Source organism: Ascaphus truei, chromosome 9 (genome assembly GCF_040206685.1).
Source record: "Ascaphus truei isolate aAscTru1 chromosome 9, aAscTru1.hap1, whole genome shotgun sequence".
Lineage (NCBI taxonomy): Eukaryota > Metazoa > Chordata > Amphibia > Anura > Ascaphidae > Ascaphus > Ascaphus truei.
Genome location: NC_134491.1, coordinates 6,878,494 through 6,897,558, shown reverse-complemented (window position 1 = coordinate 6,897,558; position 19,065 = coordinate 6,878,494). Strand labels below are relative to the sequence as shown.

Genomic DNA, 19,065 nt, shown 5'->3' with positions numbered 1-19,065 from the left:
TGTGTAATGACATTTTTCTTTCAATGTTCCTGTTAGCAAACCCTGTTCTGTCACATGGACATAAATCTGCATGAAATGTATGAAGCTGAATGCACAGGTTTCTTACACTTAGTGCAGACATGCACGAATGGGAAGGTAAATGACACACATTCTGCATGACGCTAATTGAATCATTTTGACTTATTGCCCACATTGTTACAAATCTAGGATATACTGTATAGTTGAATATATTATGAACAGGGGCAGATAATATCCTTTTTCATGGAGCTACATCCTTGCGTACTGGCAATGGAATTAGGAAGATTATCCCGTTAAAACAGTGCCAGCCATGTGTTTTCAGATTAGATAGTGATGGATTTGTGTGGGATTTCATTACATATTCTACAGTGCACATCACAGGGTACACTGGGAACAATGAGCAAGAACAATGTCATTTTATAGCATGATGTTACAGTATGAGTGGCTGTGAGAAACTCAGCTGAACATCAGCCTGGAAATCACATTCTTCCCAATTTGGAAAGATTTCTACAAACAAACCTTGCCAGTTTCTTCATGTGCTAAGAAACTGACCAATCAGAATATCGTTGAAAAATTGTACAAGCCAATGAAAACATCACATCATGGCTGGGGTGGAATACTTGTGCACAAAGAGAGGTTTAGCCACAAGTTACATTACCGTTAACACGAGTATAAGACTGTCATAGTCTGAGTTCTCATGTACTTTTTCCAGCCAAATACGTTGGTAGGAGCTCAGGAAGAAATTGTTAATTTTGTGTCTGAAGAAAAGCATATAGGTTTTTATTCAAGCGCCAGCAACACAAGGAAAACGTCACAAACAGTAAATGACTTTAAGAAGTAAAAACAAACAATAAAGAAAAACTCTCGACATTGAAAATGACTCAGCGTACACTGTTCTTATCCTGAGTGTTACGGAGGATAAGAACTGGCTGATGCAAAGAAGTAAACAAAAGGTTAAGTTCAGATACATTTTATGCGTAAAAAGGTATTGCACATGCATATCAGCGTGAGCTTCTAACCATTGGCAGGCCTACCTGAAGCTTAACCCCCGTACTGCCAGAGGGAACCCTTTGGCAATGAAGGGGTTAACGTGTGCAATTTTTTTTGCAGTACTGTATGGATCACATGAACTGCATGCGGTGACTTCCCTGTCTTTTCATATCCTATGGTGGTTAACAGTGTAAACTCCTTCAATTATCCAAATTCATCTTGCACAGAGGCCACTTATATCAAGAACTTTCTGCCACCAGGGTAGGGACTTCCAAAAGGAATTGTCAGTTATTTTTAGCAGTACAACTGTGATGACTTGCACCATAAGAATAATGCAATTTTTTTTTTGCTGAAAATAACGCATTTTTGGCCTAACGAAGTTTGATGACTCACGGTCTGAATCTTGTAAACATAGAGGATCCTGCAGTGTAAATAATGATAAATATTACATACAGTATGTCAAAAATATTTTACGTGAATATTTTCCGGATACAGAAGAATCATAAGGTATTTCATTTCAACGTTTTATAAATAGGCACACACCTAGAAAACGTTACCAAAAGCAAACAAACAAAAGCATGAACTAAAACGATAAACAAGTCTTACTTAAACCCTTGAATACTGTATAGTATAGTCTATTGGATGCAGTAAAAAGATATATAGTACTGTATCAGTTTACCATTATTTCTTAGTGATGTAGAATATTCCTAGATCGGGTTCAAATTCTAGCTAGTGGTACTATAGATTGTGATGAATCCACAATTGTTTGACAATAGATTTATTAACAGTTATTCTGAAGGTCAATTACTTTTTATTTAAAGACAAGTTCTATATTTAGAAACAGTGAACCATGATGAGGTCAACATCATCCCTACAGCACATACTCCACCATGTTGAACTATTTCAAATATCAACATGTGCATAGTTACATAGTAGATGAGGTTGAAAAAAGACGTACGTCTATCAAGTTCAACCTATGCTAAATTTAGACAACAGAAACTTTATCCTATATCCATACTTACAGTACTTATTGATCCAGAGGAAGGCAAACAAAAAACCCCATTAAGGGGAAAAATACATTCCTTCCTGACTCCAAGAATTGACAATCTGATTAATCCCTGGATCAACATTCTTCCCATGTTTACTTATTTGGTATATCCCTGTATACCTTTCCTTTCTAAAAAGATGTCCAAACTTTTTTTTGAACAAATCCATTGTATCTGCCATTACAGTCTCCATGGGTAATGAATCCCACATTGTAACTGCCCTTACTGTAAAGAATCCTGTAAAGAGCCAGACTGTGCGTCTGACATCATCCCATGGGACGCGGCACTGAGGTTCCGGTAGACACAGAGTATTCTTCTCGCTTCCCTTTCGAGGTGTATCATTGGACAATGATGTGACTTGAACCTTTTACCTAGAAATTGAACCTGATAGAGGAATATTCTACTAAAACATCACATCACTGAGAAATACTCAGATAAATCTTTTTACTATAGACATTTGGGTAAATTAGCGCTTAATATCTGGATGTCTAATGGACTATAAAATATTCAAGGGTTTAAGCAAGACTTGTTTATCTCTTTGCTTTGTGCATGTGTTTGTTTACTTTTGATAACTTTTTTCTATGCTTGTGCTTATTACTTGTGAAAAAATGGTTTTGGATTTTAATATTAAATGTTAAAAATGACAAAAATTACAGTGCTTATTCTAGAGTGTGTTTTTTTACATACATAGTACGTAGACTTGTAATAGTTATTTCACAGAGGGAGTATACACAGCTCTTTAGTAACTTACACCTGACCTCAGTAACTACTCTGTAGTATGTGCTAAGGCTATTGAAATCAATGCAAAGGGTTTAATGATCAATACGCTGACGTGTGTGTTCTGCACAGCTCTGCAAAGTGCTGAACACAGGTAACATCCCGATATCTGTCTGACGTCCTGTGCTTAGAACTATCCAACTGCACGTAGACACCTCATGAATTTATACCATACAAGTGTGTGTATATGCATGTGCAAAGCTATTTACGCATGGCTTCAGGTTTTCAGTATACATGATACATGCATATCTTTATGCATGAGTACATGTATATTCCCATGCATACACCTATGTATGCATGTAGATCACTTAACACAACACCTCAAACAATGCCACATACTAACTATTCTGCCTATTGCTGTCAGATAATCCTGGAACTGCCAGTGGGACCATGAATGTATTGATCTACTCTTTGGTTAAAGGTACAGGTCGTTTTTCCATGGAGAAGAGATGACTAGTGATCTTTTTTATATGTCTCATGTGGGCATGCTATGTTGGCAAAATGAGTGTGCACATTTGTACACCATTAAGGTGCTCTCAAACTGGCTTTAATGCTAATGGTCAAAAGTGGTGCAATTCTGTGGCAAGAAGTATGAGCCAATAATGAATCTTTTCCTCAATAACTGGAAATACAGACATTGGAGCAAGAAAACAGACAGCTCAATCTTTAATGTTCCAGCGATGTTTGGACAATATTATCAGTAATAAACAGGTCATATACAAACTCTGCAGCTACAAGTAATCTTGCACGTTGAAGTGACGTTTTAACTATGAAAGTTAATTCAGACTTGTTCCCTCTACCTTATATCAAGCTACATGTATTGCTTCCGATGTCTGAATGATCAATCTTGCTTTTAGGATCATGTGTGTATAGGGTTTTTGACAGAGCACATCTTTCCTCACATGGCAAAGTGCAGAGTGCAATGCCCATACAAAGCAGCATACTGTAGGGTAAAGCAGAGTGCTGCATGTCTGCTTATTCTAACTACATAAGCCCACCCTCAGCCCCAATAATTATCATAAATATAAGGACACATTTCTGGAGTCTAACCTTGGAAGATTGTACAAGGGAGCCATGCGGAAACAGGCCACCACAGCTCTCTTCCGCTGCTTGGAAAGGAGCTTGTGCCAAACAGCTTTCTTAGATCTCAAAGGCTGTTCCACCTGTGGCAAAAAGAATACCATGAGGATGGAATAATGTGGGCCTTGTTAGCATCGATGATTCTTTCTTGGCTGTTATCTAACCCTAATAGTTAGTAATGAAAGTTACAAACGTATCTAAGGTGAAACACATCCTTCAACTCCGTTTCTATGGGACATGAAGTGCCACCCACACAAGCTCTTTGATGGACCTTTCTTACCTGCTCAAGATGGAATACCGCTGCAGAGATTTTCTGCACACGCTCCACAGCTTTCTCGGGATCCGCCTGCTCCTCACCTTTCAGAATGTCCCTGTACAGATTGAGCTGCCACTTCACAGCTGGGTCTTCAGACTGAGAACCAGAGAAGGACACCGTCAGAGCCAGGGGATGGAGCAGCTCAGAGACTGTTTCTCAGCTACATATTCTGTATTTCTAACTACAGGAAAATCAAGGATAATTTGTAGATCCTGAGCAGGGAATAGCAAATTAATTGGGCCCAGGTGTGTGTCAGAAAGACAGTTAGAATTAGAGCTGGTAAAGTGAGCAGCACTCTAAGTACTTTGCAGTGCACGTTGCCAGACGTGATAATAAAGACTAATGTTCAACTGGCTAACGCTCCAAATGTGATCAAGAAGCGAGCGACTGTATTGTAGCAGGTGCCAGAAGCAGCAAATACAAGGACAGAAAAAATCCATATTGGGTTGGAATGTCAAGCACAGGCAGAACTGCTCTCAACAGCCAAACGCGCTCTCTTCAACAGCACATTCACACACAAACATTGTGACTTCTGGGAACCCAAAGAGCTCAATTGGTGCCGTTTTTATCATCTGGAACCCCAAGTGAGTGCCGTACATTACATATATTTATACTGAGAAGAGGTGACCAATAGTTGGGGAGAAGGCAGAGATCACAGGAAAGCACCGCATGAATTGCAGGACTTACCTGCTCTGTATCTGGCCAGAAATGTGCCAACAGAACATAAAGACCAAATCTTAACCCTCAAGGTCATAATGTGCAATGAGTCCTCCTGTCTGCTGAAGGGATAAAAGACACAGTCTTCTTCTCGAGATCTTACCTTCTCCTGCAGGTGGAGGTTGCTTCGCAAATGCTCTTTGACTTCATCATCTGTATCTTTCTGTAAAAGAAACATATTTGAAAAGTAACCTCTGAATGATGTCATGGAATCGCCCCCTCTCGCCTCTTTCCATCACTTGTGGTGGTGCAGGTCTTGTCAGAGTAAGGTAAGTAGCTAGCGATTTGTGTGGCAGGGAACTTCCAAGTCTGTATGAGAGACGGTTTCTGTGCCAATCCCATTTTACTGGGAGTATGTGTGGGAGACGGGTACTGTGCCAATCCCATTTTACTGGGAGTATGTGTGAGGGACAAGTTCTGTGTTAATAAAAGAATAATTAGGAGTCTGTGAGAGACGGGTTCTGTGCCAATCCCAAGGTACCGGGGGTCTGTGTGAGAGATGGGTTCTGTGCCAATCCCAGGATACTGGGAGACTGTGTGAGAGACGGGTACTGCGCCAATCCCAGGGTACTAGGAGACTGTGTGAGAGACGGGTTCTGTGCCAATCCCAGGATACTGGGAGACTGTGTGAGAGACGGGTACTGTGCCAATCCCAGGATACTGGGAGACTGTGTGAGAGACGGGTACTGCGCCAATCCCAGGGTACTGGGAGACTGTGTGAGAGACGGGTACTGTGCCAATCCCAGGATACTGGGAGACTGTGTGAAAGACGGGTACTGCGCCAATCCCAGGGTACTAGGAGACTGTGTGAGAGACGGGTTCTGTGCCAATCCCAGGATACTGGGAGACTGTGTGAGAGACGGGTACTGTGCCAATCCCAGGATACTGGGAGATTGTGTGAGAGACGGGTACTGTGCCAATCCCAGGGTACTGGGAGACTGTGTGAGAGACGGGTACTGTGCCAGTCCCAGGATACTGGGAGGCTGTGTGAGAGACGGGTACTGTGCCAATCCCAGGATACTGGGAGACTATGTGAGAGACGGGTACTGTGCCAGTCCCAGGATACTGGGAGACTGTGTGAGAGACGGGTACTGCGCCAATCCCAGGATACTGGGAGACTGTGTGGGAGACGGGTACTGTGCCAATCCCAGGATACTGGGAGACTGTGTGGGAGTCGGGTACTGTGCCAGTCCCAGGGTACTGGGGGTCTGTGTGAGAGACGGGTACTGTGCCAGTCCCAGGATACTGGGAGGCTGTGTGAGACGGGTACTGCGCCAATCCCAGGATACTGGGAGGCTGTGTGAGAGACGGGTACTGTGCCAATCCCAGGATACTGGGAGGCTGTGTGAGAGACGGGTACTGTGCCAATCCCAGGATACTGGGAGGCTGTGTGAGACGGGTACTGTGCCAGTCCCAGGATACTGGGAGGCTGTGTGAGACGGGTACTGCGCCAATCCCAGGATACTGGGAGGCTGTGTGAGAGACGGGTACTGTGCCAATCCCAGGATACTGGGAGGCTGTGTGAGACGGGTACTGTGCCAATCCCAGGGTACTGGGAGACTGTGTGAGAGACGGGTAATGTGCCAATCCCAGGGTACTGGGAGACTGTGTGAGAGACGGGTACTGCGCCAATCCCAGGATACTGGGAGACTATGTGAGAGACGGGTACTGTGCCAATCCCAGGATACTGGGAGACTGTGTGAGAGACGGGTACTGTGCCAATTTCAGGATACTGGGAGACTGTGTGAGAGACGGGTACTGTGCCAATCCCAGGATACTGGGGGTCTGTGTGAGAGACGGGTACTGTGCCAGTCCCAGGGTACTGGGAGACTGTGTGAGAGACGGGTACTGTGCCAATCCCAGGATACTGGGAGACTGTGTGAGAGACGGGTACTATGCCAGTCCCAGGATACTGGGAGACTATGTGAGAGACGGGTACTGTGCCAGTCCCAGGGTACTGGGAGACTGTGTGAGAGACGGGTACTGTGCCAATCCCAGGATACTGGGAGACTGTGTGAGAGACGGGTACTGTGCCAATCCCAGGGTACTAGGAGACTGTGTGAGAGACGGGTTCTGTGCCAGTCCCAGGATACTGGGAGACTGTGTGAGAGACGGGTACTGTGCCAATCCCAGGATACTGGGAGACTGTGTGAGAGACGGGTACTGCGCCAATCCCAGGGTACTGGGAGACTGTGTGAGAGACGGGTACTGTGCCAGTCCCAGGATACTGGGAGGCTGTGTGAGAGACGGGTACTGTGCCAATCCCAGGATACTGGGAGACTATGTGAGAGACGGGTACTGTGCCAGTCCCAGGATACTGGGAGACTGTGTGAGAGACGGGTACTGCGCCAATCCCAGGATACTGGGAGACTGTGTAGGAGACGGGTACTGTGCCAATCCCAGGATACTGGGAGACTGTGTGGGAGTCGGGTACTGTGCCAGTCCCAGGGTACTGGGGGTCTGTGTGAGAGACGGGTACTGTGCCAGTCCCAGGATACTGGGAGGCTGTGTGAGACGGGTACTGCGCCAATCCCAGGATACTGGGAGGCTGTGTGAGAGACGGGTACTGTGCCAATCCCAGGATACTGGGAGGCTGTGTGAGAGACGGGTACTGTGCCAATCCCAGGATACTGGGAGGCTGTGTGAGACGGGTACTGTGCCAGTCCCAGGATACTGGGAGGCTGTGTGAGACGGGTACTGCGCCAATCCCAGGATACTGGGAGGCTGTGTGAGACGGGTACTGTGCCAATCCCAGGGTACTGGGAGACTGTGTGAGAGACGGGTAATGTGCCAATCCCAGGGTACTGGGAGACTGTGTGAGAGACGGGTACTGCGCCAATCCCAGGATACTGGGAGACTATGTGAGAGACGGGTACTGTGCCAATCCCAGGATACTGGGAGACTGTGTGAGAGACGGGTACTGTGCCAATTTCAGGATACTGGGAGACTGTGTGAGAGACGGGTACTGTGCCAATCCCAGGATACTGGGGGTCTGTGTGAGAGACGGGTACTGTGCCAGTCCCAGGGTACTGGGAGACTGTGTGAGAGACGGGTACTGTGCCAATCCCAGGATACTGGGAGACTGTGTGAGAGACGGGTACTGTGCCAGTCCCAGGATACTGGGAGACTATGTGAGAGACGGGTACTGTGCCAGTCCCAGGATACTGGGAGACTGTGTGAGAGACGGGTACTGTGCCAATCCCAGGATACTGGGAGACTGTGTGAGAGACGGGTACTGTGCCAGTCCCAGGATACTGGGAGACTGTGTGAGAGACGGGTACTGTGCCAATCCCAGGATACTGGGAGACTGTGTGGGAGTCGGGTACTGTGCCAATCCCAGGATACTGGGAGGCTGTGTGAGAGACGGGTACTGTGCCAATCCCAGGATACTGGGAGGCTGTGTGAGAGACGGGTACTGTGCCAGTCCCAGGGTACTGGGAGACTGTGTGAGAGACGGGTACTGTGCCAATCCCAGGATACTGGGAGACTGTGTGAGAGACGGGTACTGTGCCAGTCCCAGGGTACTGGGAGACTGTGTGAGAGACGGGTACTGTGCCAATCCCAGGATACTGCGAGACTGTGTGAGAGACGGTACTGTGCCAATCCCAGGATACTGGGAGACTGTGTGAGAGACGGGTACTGTGCCAGTCCCAGGATACTGGGAGGCTGTGTGAGACGGGTACTGCGCCAATCCCAGGATACTGGGAGGCTGTGTGAGACGGGTACTGTGCCAATCCCAGGGTACTGGGAGACTGTGTGAGAGACGGGTAATGTGCCAATCCCAGGGTACTGGGAGACTGTGTGAGAGACGGGTACTGCGCCAATCCCAGGATACTGGGAGACTATGTGAGAGACGGGTACTGTGCCAATCCCAGGATACTGGGAGACTGTGTGAGAGACGGGTACTGTGCCAATTTCAGGATACTGGGAGACTGTGTGAGAGACGGGTACTGTGCCAATCCCAGGATACTGGGAGACTATGTGAGAGACGGGTACTGTGCCAATCCCAGGATACTGGGAGACTGTGTGAGAGACGGGTACTGTGCCAATTTCAGGATACTGGGAGACTGTGTGAGAGACGGGTACTGTGCCAATCCCAGGATACTGGGGGTCTGTGTGAGAGACGGGTACTGTGCCAGTCCCAGGGTACTGGGAGACTGTGTGAGAGACGGGTACTGTGCCAATCCCAGGATACTGGGAGACTGTGTGAGAGACGGGTACTATGCCAGTCCCAGGATACTGGGAGACTATGTGAGAGACGGGTACTGTGCCAGTCCCAGGGTACTGGGAGACTGTGTGAGAGACGGGTACTGTGCCAATCCCAGGATACTGGGAGACTGTGTGAGAGACGGGTACTGTGCCAATCCCAGGGTACTAGGAGACTGTGTGAGAGACGGGTTCTGTGCCAGTCCCAGGATACTGGGAGACTGTGTGAGAGACGGGTACTGTGCCAATCCCAGGATACTGGGAGACTGTGTGAGAGACGGGTACTGCGCCAATCCCAGGGTACTGGGAGACTGTGTGAGAGACGGGTACTGTGCCAGTCCCAGGATACTGGGAGGCTGTGTGAGAGACGGGTACTGTGCCAATCCCAGGATACTGGGAGACTATGTGAGAGACGGGTACTGTGCCAGTCCCAGGATACTGGGAGACTGTGTGAGAGACGGGTACTGCGCCAATCCCAGGATACTGGGAGACTGTGTAGGAGACGGGTACTGTGCCAATCCCAGGATACTGGGAGACTGTGTGGGAGTCGGGTACTGTGCCAGTCCCAGGGTACTGGGGGTCTGTGTGAGAGACGGGTACTGTGCCAGTCCCAGGATACTGGGAGGCTGTGTGAGACGGGTACTGCGCCAATCCCAGGATACTGGGAGGCTGTGTGAGAGACGGGTACTGTGCCAATCCCAGGATACTGGGAGGCTGTGTGAGAGACGGGTACTGTGCCAATCCCAGGATACTGGGAGGCTGTGTGAGACGGGTACTGTGCCAGTCCCAGGATACTGGGAGGCTGTGTGAGACGGGTACTGCGCCAATCCCAGGATACTGGGAGGCTGTGTGAGACGGGTACTGTGCCAATCCCAGGGTACTGGGAGACTGTGTGAGAGACGGGTAATGTGCCAATCCCAGGGTACTGGGAGACTGTGTGAGAGACGGGTACTGCGCCAATCCCAGGATACTGGGAGACTATGTGAGAGACGGGTACTGTGCCAATCCCAGGATACTGGGAGACTGTGTGAGAGACGGGTACTGTGCCAATTTCAGGATACTGGGAGACTGTGTGAGAGACGGGTACTGTGCCAATCCCAGGATACTGGGGGTCTGTGTGAGAGACGGGTACTGTGCCAGTCCCAGGGTACTGGGAGACTGTGTGAGAGACGGGTACTGTGCCAATCCCAGGATACTGGGAGACTGTGTGAGAGACGGGTACTGTGCCAGTCCCAGGATACTGGGAGACTATGTGAGAGACGGGTACTGTGCCAGTCCCAGGATACTGGGAGACTGTGTGAGAGACGGGTACTGTGCCAATCCCAGGATACTGGGAGACTGTGTGAGAGACGGGTACTGTGCCAGTCCCAGGATACTGGGAGACTGTGTGAGAGACGGGTACTGTGCCAATCCCAGGATACTGGGAGACTGTGTGGGAGTCGGGTACTGTGCCAATCCCAGGATACTGGGAGGCTGTGTGAGAGACGGGTACTGTGCCAATCCCAGGATACTGGGAGGCTGTGTGAGAGACGGGTACTGTGCCAGTCCCAGGGTACTGGGAGACTGTGTGAGAGACGGGTACTGTGCCAATCCCAGGATACTGGGAGACTGTGTGAGAGACGGGTACTGTGCCAGTCCCAGGGTACTGGGAGACTGTGTGAGAGACGGGTACTGTGCCAATCCCAGGATACTGCGAGACTGTGTGAGAGACGGTACTGTGCCAATCCCAGGATACTGGGAGACTGTGTGAGAGACGGGTACTGTGCCAGTCCCAGGATACTGGGAGGCTGTGTGAGACGGGTACTGCGCCAATCCCAGGATACTGGGAGGCTGTGTGAGACGGGTACTGTGCCAATCCCAGGGTACTGGGAGACTGTGTGAGAGACGGGTAATGTGCCAATCCCAGGGTACTGGGAGACTGTGTGAGAGACGGGTACTGCGCCAATCCCAGGATACTGGGAGACTATGTGAGAGACGGGTACTGTGCCAATCCCAGGATACTGGGAGACTGTGTGAGAGACGGGTACTGTGCCAATTTCAGGATACTGGGAGACTGTGTGAGAGACGGGTACTGTGCCAATCCCAGGATACTGGGGGTCTGTGTGAGAGACGGGTACTGTGCCAGTCCCAGGGTACTGGGAGACTGTGTGAGAGACGGGTACTGTGCCAATCCCAGGATACTGGGAGACTGTGTGAGAGACGGGTACTGTGCCAGTCCCAGGATACTGGGAGACTATGTGAGAGACGGGTACTGTGCCAGTCCCAGGATACTGGGAGACTGTGTGAGAGACGGGTACTGTGCCAATCCCAGGATACTGGGAGACTGTGTGAGAGACGGGTACTGTGCCAGTCCCAGGATACTGGGAGACTGTGTGAGAGACGGGTACTGTGCCAATCCCAGGATACTGGGAGACTGTGTGGGAGTCGGGTACTGTGCCAATCCCAGGATACTGGGAGGCTGTGTGAGAGACGGGTACTGTGCCAATCCCAGGATACTGGGAGGCTGTGTGAGAGACGGGTACTGTGCCAGTCCCAGGGTACTGGGAGACTGTGTGAGAGACGGGTACTGTGCCAATCCCAGGATACTGGGAGACTGTGTGAGAGACGGGTACTGTGCCAGTCCCAGGGTACTGGGAGACTGTGTGAGAGACGGGTACTGTGCCAATCCCAGGATACTGCGAGACTGTGTGAGAGACGGTACTGTGCCAATCCCAGGATACTGGGAGACTGTGTGAGAGACGGGTACTGTGCCAATCCCAGGATACTGGGAGACTGTGTGGGAGTCGGGTACTGTGCCAATCCCAGGATACTGGGAGGCTGTGTGAGAGACGGGTACTGTGCCAATCCCAGGATACTGGGAGGCTGTGTGAGAGACGGGTACTGTGCCAGTCCCAGGGTACTGGGAGACTGTGTGAGAGACGGGTACTGTGCCAATCCCAGGATACTGGGAGACTGTGTGAGAGACGGGTACTGTGCCAGTCCCAGGGTACTGGGAGACTGTGTGAGAGACGGGTACTGTGCCAATCCCAGGATACTGCGAGACTGTGTGAGAGACGGTACTGTGCCAATCCCAGGATACTGGGAGACTGTGTGAGAGACGGGTACTGTGCCAGTCCCAGGATACTGGGAGACTGTGTGAGAGACGGGTACTGTGCCAGTCCCAGGATACTGGGAGACTGTGTGAGAGACGGGTACTGCGCCAATCCCAGGGTACTGGGAGACTGTGTGAGAGACGGGTACTGCGCCAATCCCAGGGTACTGGGAGATTGTGTGAGAGACGGGTACTGTGCCAGTCCCAGGATACTGGGAGACTGTGTGAGAGACGGGTACTGTGCCAGTCCCAGGGTACTGGGAGACTGTGTGAGAGACGGGTACTGTGCCAATCCCAGGATACTGGGAGACTGTGTGAGAGACGGGTACTGTGCCAATCCCAGGATACTGGGGGTCTGTGTGAGAGACGGGTACTGCGCCAATCCCAGGATACTGGGAGACTGTGTGGGAGACGGGTACTGCGCCAATCCCAGGATACTGGGAGACTGTGTGGGAGTCGGGTACTGTGCCAATCCCAGGATACTGGGAGACTGTGTGGGAGACGGGTACTGTGCCAATCCCAGGATACTGGGAGACTGTGTGAGAGACGGGTACTGCGCCAATCCCAGGATACTGGGAGACTGTGTGGGAGACGGGTACTGCGCCAATCCCAGGATACTGGGAGACTGTGTGGGAGTCGGGTACTGTGGCAATCCCAGGATACTGGGAGGCTGTGTGAGAGACGGGTACTGTGCCAATCCCAGGATACTGGGAGGCTGTGTGAGAGACGGGTACTGTGCCAGTCCCAGGGTACTGGGAGACTGTGTGAGAGACGGGTACTGTGCCAATCCCAGGATACTGGGAGACTGTGTGAGAGACGGGTACTGTGCCAATCCCAGGGTACTGGGAGACTGTGTGAGAGACGGGTACTGTGCCAGTCCCAGGGTACTGGGAGACTGTGTGAGAGACGGGTACTGTGCCAATCCCAGGATACTGGGAGACTGTGTGAGAGACGGGTACTGTGCCAATCCCAGGATACTGCGAGACTGTGTGAGAGACGGTACTGTGCCAATCCCAGGATACTGGGAGACTGTGTGAGAGACGGGTACTGTGCCAATCCCAGGATACTGGGAGACTGTGTGAGAGACGGGTACTGTGCCAGTCCCAGGATACTGGGAGACTGTGTGAGACGGGTAATGTGCCAATCCCAGGGTACTGGGAGGCTGTGTGGGAGACGGGTACTGTGCCAGTCCCAGGATACTGGGAGACTGTGTGAGAGACGGGTACTGTGCCAGTCCCAGGATACTGGGAGACTGTGTGAGAGACGGGTACTGTGCCAGTCCCAGGATACTGGTAGACTGTGTGAGAGACGGGTACTGTGCCAATCCCAGGATACTGGGAGACTGTGTGAGAGACGGGTACTGCGCCAATCCCAGGATACTGGGAGACTGTGTGAGAGACGGGTACTGCGCCAATCCCAGGATACTGGGAGACTGTGTGAGAGACGGGTACTGCGCCAATCCCAGGATACTGGGAGACTGTGTGAGACGGGTAATGTGCCAATCCCAGGGTACTGGGAGACTGTGTGAGAGACGGGTACTGTGCCAATCCCAGGATACTGCGAGACTGTGTGAGAGACGGGTACTGTGCCAATCCCAGGATACTGGGAGGCTGTGTGAGAGACGGGTAATGTGCCAATCCCAGGGTACTGGGAGGCTGTGTGAGAGACGGGTACTGTGCCAATCCCAGGGTACTGGGAGACTGTGTGAGAGACGGGTACTGTGCCAATCCCAGGATACTGGGAGACTGTGTGAGAGACGGGTACTGTGCCAGTCCCAGGATACTGGGAGACTGTGTGAGAGACGGGTACTGTGCCAGTCCCAGGATACTGGGAGGCTGTGTGAGAGACGGGTACTGTGCCAATCCCAGGGTACTGGGAGACTGTGTGAGAGACGGGTACTGTGCCAATCCCAGGATACTGGGAGACTGTGTGAGAGACGGGTACTGTGCCAGTCCCAGGATACTGGGAGACTGTGTGAGAGACGGGTACTGTGCCAGTCCCAGGATACTGGGAGACTGTGTGAGAGACGGGTACTGTGCCAGTCCCAGGATACTGGGAGACTGTGTGAGAGACGGGTACTGTGCCAGTCCCAGGGTACTGGGAGACTGTGTGAGAGACGGGTACTGTGCCAATCCCAGGATACTGGGAGACTATGTGAGAGACGGTACTGTGCCAGTCCCAGGATACTGGGAGACTGTGAGTCTCATCTTAAGCAATTTAAGATGAAGATAATTTGTATTTAAATAAATGAAGAGCGACTAGCTCTTTACAATTCACACATTGACTAACACAACTCCCTACGAAGTGCTTCAAACCTTGCTGGTGAGAGAAGATGACTAGGTATATAGTGAAACTATGCAAAACGTGTGTACTTCTTAATAGTGGTACTGTCTTTGTCACCACAACCTGTCTGTACTATTTTCAGACTTACAAGCAAGTATCTGCTCTTTGCCAGTGAAATGAGCTCTTGATCCCCCGGAGTGCACATATTCAGTCCAATGGGCAGCATTTTCTTCAGGGCGGCCACGATCAAGGAGGTCTGTATGGAGTACAGGTCTCCCCGGCGCTTTATTCTTTTCCTCTCCTGGTCTTGCCCTCCAGACTGGAAGAGTGACACCATCATGAAACAATTAGGTTCTGCAGGCCCACTAACCTAATCTGTCCTCAATGTAAACTAGGAACTGAGGTGGGTAATGAACTGGATCGCCTGTATTTATGCCCACAGTCGCACATTAACTCCTGTTCCTCCAATTCCCAAAATTAGATTGTAACCTCCTTGGGGGGAGACTGAACTTCTCTGTACAGTGCTTGATGCAGCACAGTTTTAGGGGGTGAAGGGTTCCTACAATCTAACACATAACATAATTAGCTGAATAAGAACTGTAACTTAATGAAGGAACAGACACAAAGATCAGGCATTGTAATTTGGGAGATGCATAATTGCAGAGCGACCTACAGTAATAGTAAGGTACTGTAGCAACACAAGATACAAGAAGCAGTTATACCAACAAATAGACATCATGTATATTCAATGACGTTCCGTTACTGGGTATTTGGAGCTATCTTTGGAACCACTGGTTCTATGACCTGCAAACATCCCCTTTGTGCCACCTCTTCACACACAAAGGCATATTACTATTACAGTATATAGAAAGTGGAGTTCCTTTATGGAGTTGTGCTGTACCTGGGGTTTAAGACACTTATTGGCTCTACACAGATTACAAAACCTTCAGTGACTAGAAATACCCAAACTTAAGGGCCTTAAACATTTACAGCAAGTAGTGACTTTTAATATTTATCTCCACTCATTCGCTTGTAAACTTTTACCCAGGATGATTTTCCCAGGAAATCCGATAAAATATCGGATTATTTGAATAACTATAGCCTGAGAAAAGTAAAGTCACGAGACACAAATTAGAAAAAGCAGCTTGCAAGGACAAAATCACCACTAGTAATTGAACAAAGGACAATACAGAATAGAGACTGGAGACTTGATGGAACCACAGGTTTGACACACTAAGATCGGGTGAAACACAACATCTCAAGTACTCATGAAACAAGCCACATGAAATAAATGATGCCAGGTATAAAGCAGCAGTCCTCTGCAAACTGACAAAAAGTACAGAAACCAAAGCAATTCTTTTCTGTCCAATCCTCCATATACAGTTAGGTCCGGAAATAATTGGACACTGAAACAAGTTTTGTTATTTCGGCTGTGTACCAAAATAAATTTAAGTTACAGGTAAATAATGAATATGGGCTTAAAGTGCAGTCTATCAGCTTTAATTTGAGGGTATTCACATCCAAATTGGAGGAAGGGTTTAGGAATTACATCTCTTTAATATGTAGCCCCCTCTTTTTCAAGGGACCAAATGTAATTAGACAATTGACTAAAAAGCTGTTTCATGGACAGGTGTGGCTATTCCTTCATTATTTCATCATCAATTAAGCAGGTAAAAAGTCTGGAGTTGATTCCAGGAGTAGCATTCGCATTTGGAAGCTGTTACTGTGAACCCACAACATGCGGTCAAAGGAGCTCTCAATGCAAGTGAAACAGGGCATCCTTAGGCTGCAAAAAAAGAAAGAAAATCCATCAGAGAGATAGCAGGAACATTAGGAGCGGCCAAATCAACAGTTTGGTACATTCTGAGAAAAAAAGAACGCACTGGTGAGCTCTGCAACACAAAAAGGCCTGGACGTCCACAGAAGACAACAGTGGTGGATGATCGTAGGATCCTTTCCATGGTAAAGAAAAACCCCTTCACAACATCCAGCCAAGTGAAGAACACTCTCCAGGAGGTAGGCATATCATTATCCAAATCTACCATAAAGAGAAGACTTCACGAGAGCAAATACAGAGGGTTCACCACAAGGTGCAAACCATTCATAAGCCTCAAGAATAGAAAGGCCAGATAAGACTTTGCCAAACAATATCTAAAAAAAAGCCAGCCCAGTTCTGGAACAGCATTCTTTGGACAGATGAAACTAAGATCAACCTGTACCAGAATGATGGGAAGAAAAAAGTATGGAGAAGGCTTGGAACGGCTCATGATCCGAAGCATACCACATCATCTGTAAAACACGGTGGAGGCAGTGTGATGGCATGGGCATGCATGGCTTACAATGGCACTGGGTCACTAGTGTTTATTGATGATGTGACATAAGACAGAAGCAGCCGGATTAATTCTGAAGTGTATAGGGATATATTGTCTGCTCAGATTCAGCCAAATTCAGCGAAGTTGATTGGACGGCGCTTCACTTTACAGATGGACAATGACCAAAACATACTGCAAAAGCAACCCAGGAGTTTAAGGAAAGAAGTAGAATATTCTGCAACGGCCGAGTCAATCACCCGATCGAGCATGCATTTCACTTGCTGAAGACAAAACTTAAGGCAGAAAGACCCACGAACAAACAACAACTGAAGACAGCTGCAGTAAAGTCCTGGCAAAGCACCACAAAGGAGGAAACCCAGCGTTTGGTGATGTCCATGCGTACCAGACTTCAAGCAGTCATTGCCTGCAAAGGATTCTCGACAAAGTATTAAAAATGAACATTTTATTTATGATTGTGTTAATTTGTCCAATTACATTTGAGCCCCTGAAATAAGGGGACTGTGTATGAAAATGGTTGCTATTCATATTTCATACGAGATTTTTGTTCAAACCCTGGAATTAAAGCTGAAAGTCTGCACTTCTATTGCATCTCGTTGTTTCATTTCAAATCCATTGTGGTGGCGTACAGAGCCCAAATTATGAAAATTGTGCCAGTGTCCAATTATACCCAACTGTACACAATAAATAGTCAGGCACAGGTAAAAACATTAATTTTATATCTTGATCAGCAGACAGTCTTTAATGGGAAAGTAGGAAGGATCTTTACAGTAATGTATATATAGTCTGATAGCTTTACATTGCAGATAGTAAAAAAACAAAAAGCAAATATGTACAGAAGGTATAAACAGAGAGGTATTACTCTACACAGTAAAACCAGGGGGGGCTGGTGCTTTCAGGCAGCAAATCAAAGCTCTGGGCTTCATAAGCACTGATGGAAGGAAAACACATCTTTTTATTGTAATGTCCAACACTGCAAAGGGAGCCATTTTGTTCTAAAACCCTTCACTATATGACAAATGAAAAATTGAACATAAGGGGCCCATAGCTGCTAGATTCTTAAAGCCCCCTGTATCCCATTCAGTGATTGAGGGGCAACACATATCCCGACAATTGAAGCTCCTCCCTGTGGGTTAAATATTTGTGTTATAATGCATATTGGGGGATTCTAAACTAAACCAAACAAAGGCCCTGTACATTATATGTGCAAGGCCTGGGAGCGCTCATCCTCTAGTTCCTTTGCCAATAGGGGACATTCCAGTGGCAACGGGGTTTATCACACGCTAATTTGCAAAGAAAGGGAAGCCATTTTAGGCAAGGCTGCCCCTGTGTAAAGCTATCAGACACACTTGCTTGCTGGGCATCAAAGCTTTGCTTACAGCGGTGCCATTAACAGATTTATACAACACAGATATACTGCATGGAACGAACTATAAGGATGAAACATTAACTCTACTGAGATAGCTGACAGATACTACGTACAAATAAAACATCAGTGGCGTCACGAGGGTGTGTGTGAAAGGACTGAAGAAGAGCACCAAGTGATCATCGTTCTGTGTGCAGTGCGCACCCTGGGTCGGACATAAGCTAACTAAGCTAGCCCCAACAAGATACGGCTGGGTACGCGTTCTATTTTACTATGTGCTTGCATTATGTCTACATACTGAACACGTCAAGGAGATGCCAGTGTGCTCAGAGTAACAATGTGTATTCTCATATTAATCACTCACTGTTAATATAACCACTCTATCTATCCAACTCCTTCACTGATGTACAGAAATATAAACTTTTACTTTTTTTATTTTATTTATTACTGAAGTGTGTATTGTTCACACGGACTTCATTACAATTTCATGTAACCCTCTCCGTTTTGTAGGGGGCCTGCAGTGCATTGTAGAAGCATTAAAGGGGCTGACTGCAGACCAGGGTTTTGCACAAATGCCCTTAGACAGGTTTGTCGCCAGGAATCTGCGGTGATTTGCGGGAGCCAGAGGGCAGTTGGTGCTCTTAACAGCAAAATCCACTACCACTCATGTGTAACCAGGTGAGCAGGAAATGCAATGTGACTATCCTTGGTGACGCCACTGCTAGAACTGATGGAACATGAATGAGGCCAGCTCTAAAGCTATTACATAGACAGGTCATGCATGTGGTACCTTTACTTGCATGGGCTGTGTGAAAGAAAAATGCAGGAGACAAGTAAGTAAAACA

The 19,065-nt window shown here is 48.3% G+C and overlaps 1 protein-coding gene across 10 annotated transcripts in view; it reads right to left on the bottom strand.

Moving 5' to 3' along the window:
- RYR3 (ryanodine receptor 3) overlaps nucleotides 1-19,065 on the bottom strand; it is a 488,303-nt gene that overhangs the window by 110,235 nt on the left and 359,003 nt on the right. For 3 of the 10 annotated variants that reach the window (XM_075613258.1, XM_075613262.1, XM_075613260.1), the window contains 6 exons: nucleotides 19,011-19,025; nucleotides 14,673-14,843; nucleotides 5,048-5,107; nucleotides 4,192-4,323; nucleotides 3,882-3,994; nucleotides 677-776 (listed from right to left, as the gene is read on the bottom strand). In XM_075613258.1, the coding sequence (XP_075469373.1) occupies nucleotides 677-776; nucleotides 3,882-3,994; nucleotides 4,192-4,323; nucleotides 5,048-5,107; nucleotides 14,673-14,843; nucleotides 19,011-19,025 (591 nt within the window). The remainder of the gene's footprint in view (nucleotides 1-676; nucleotides 777-3,881; nucleotides 3,995-4,191; nucleotides 4,324-5,047; nucleotides 5,108-14,672; nucleotides 14,844-19,010; nucleotides 19,026-19,065) is intronic. The other 7 variants (XM_075613259.1, XM_075613263.1, XM_075613265.1 and 4 more) reach the window with 3 other exon arrangements.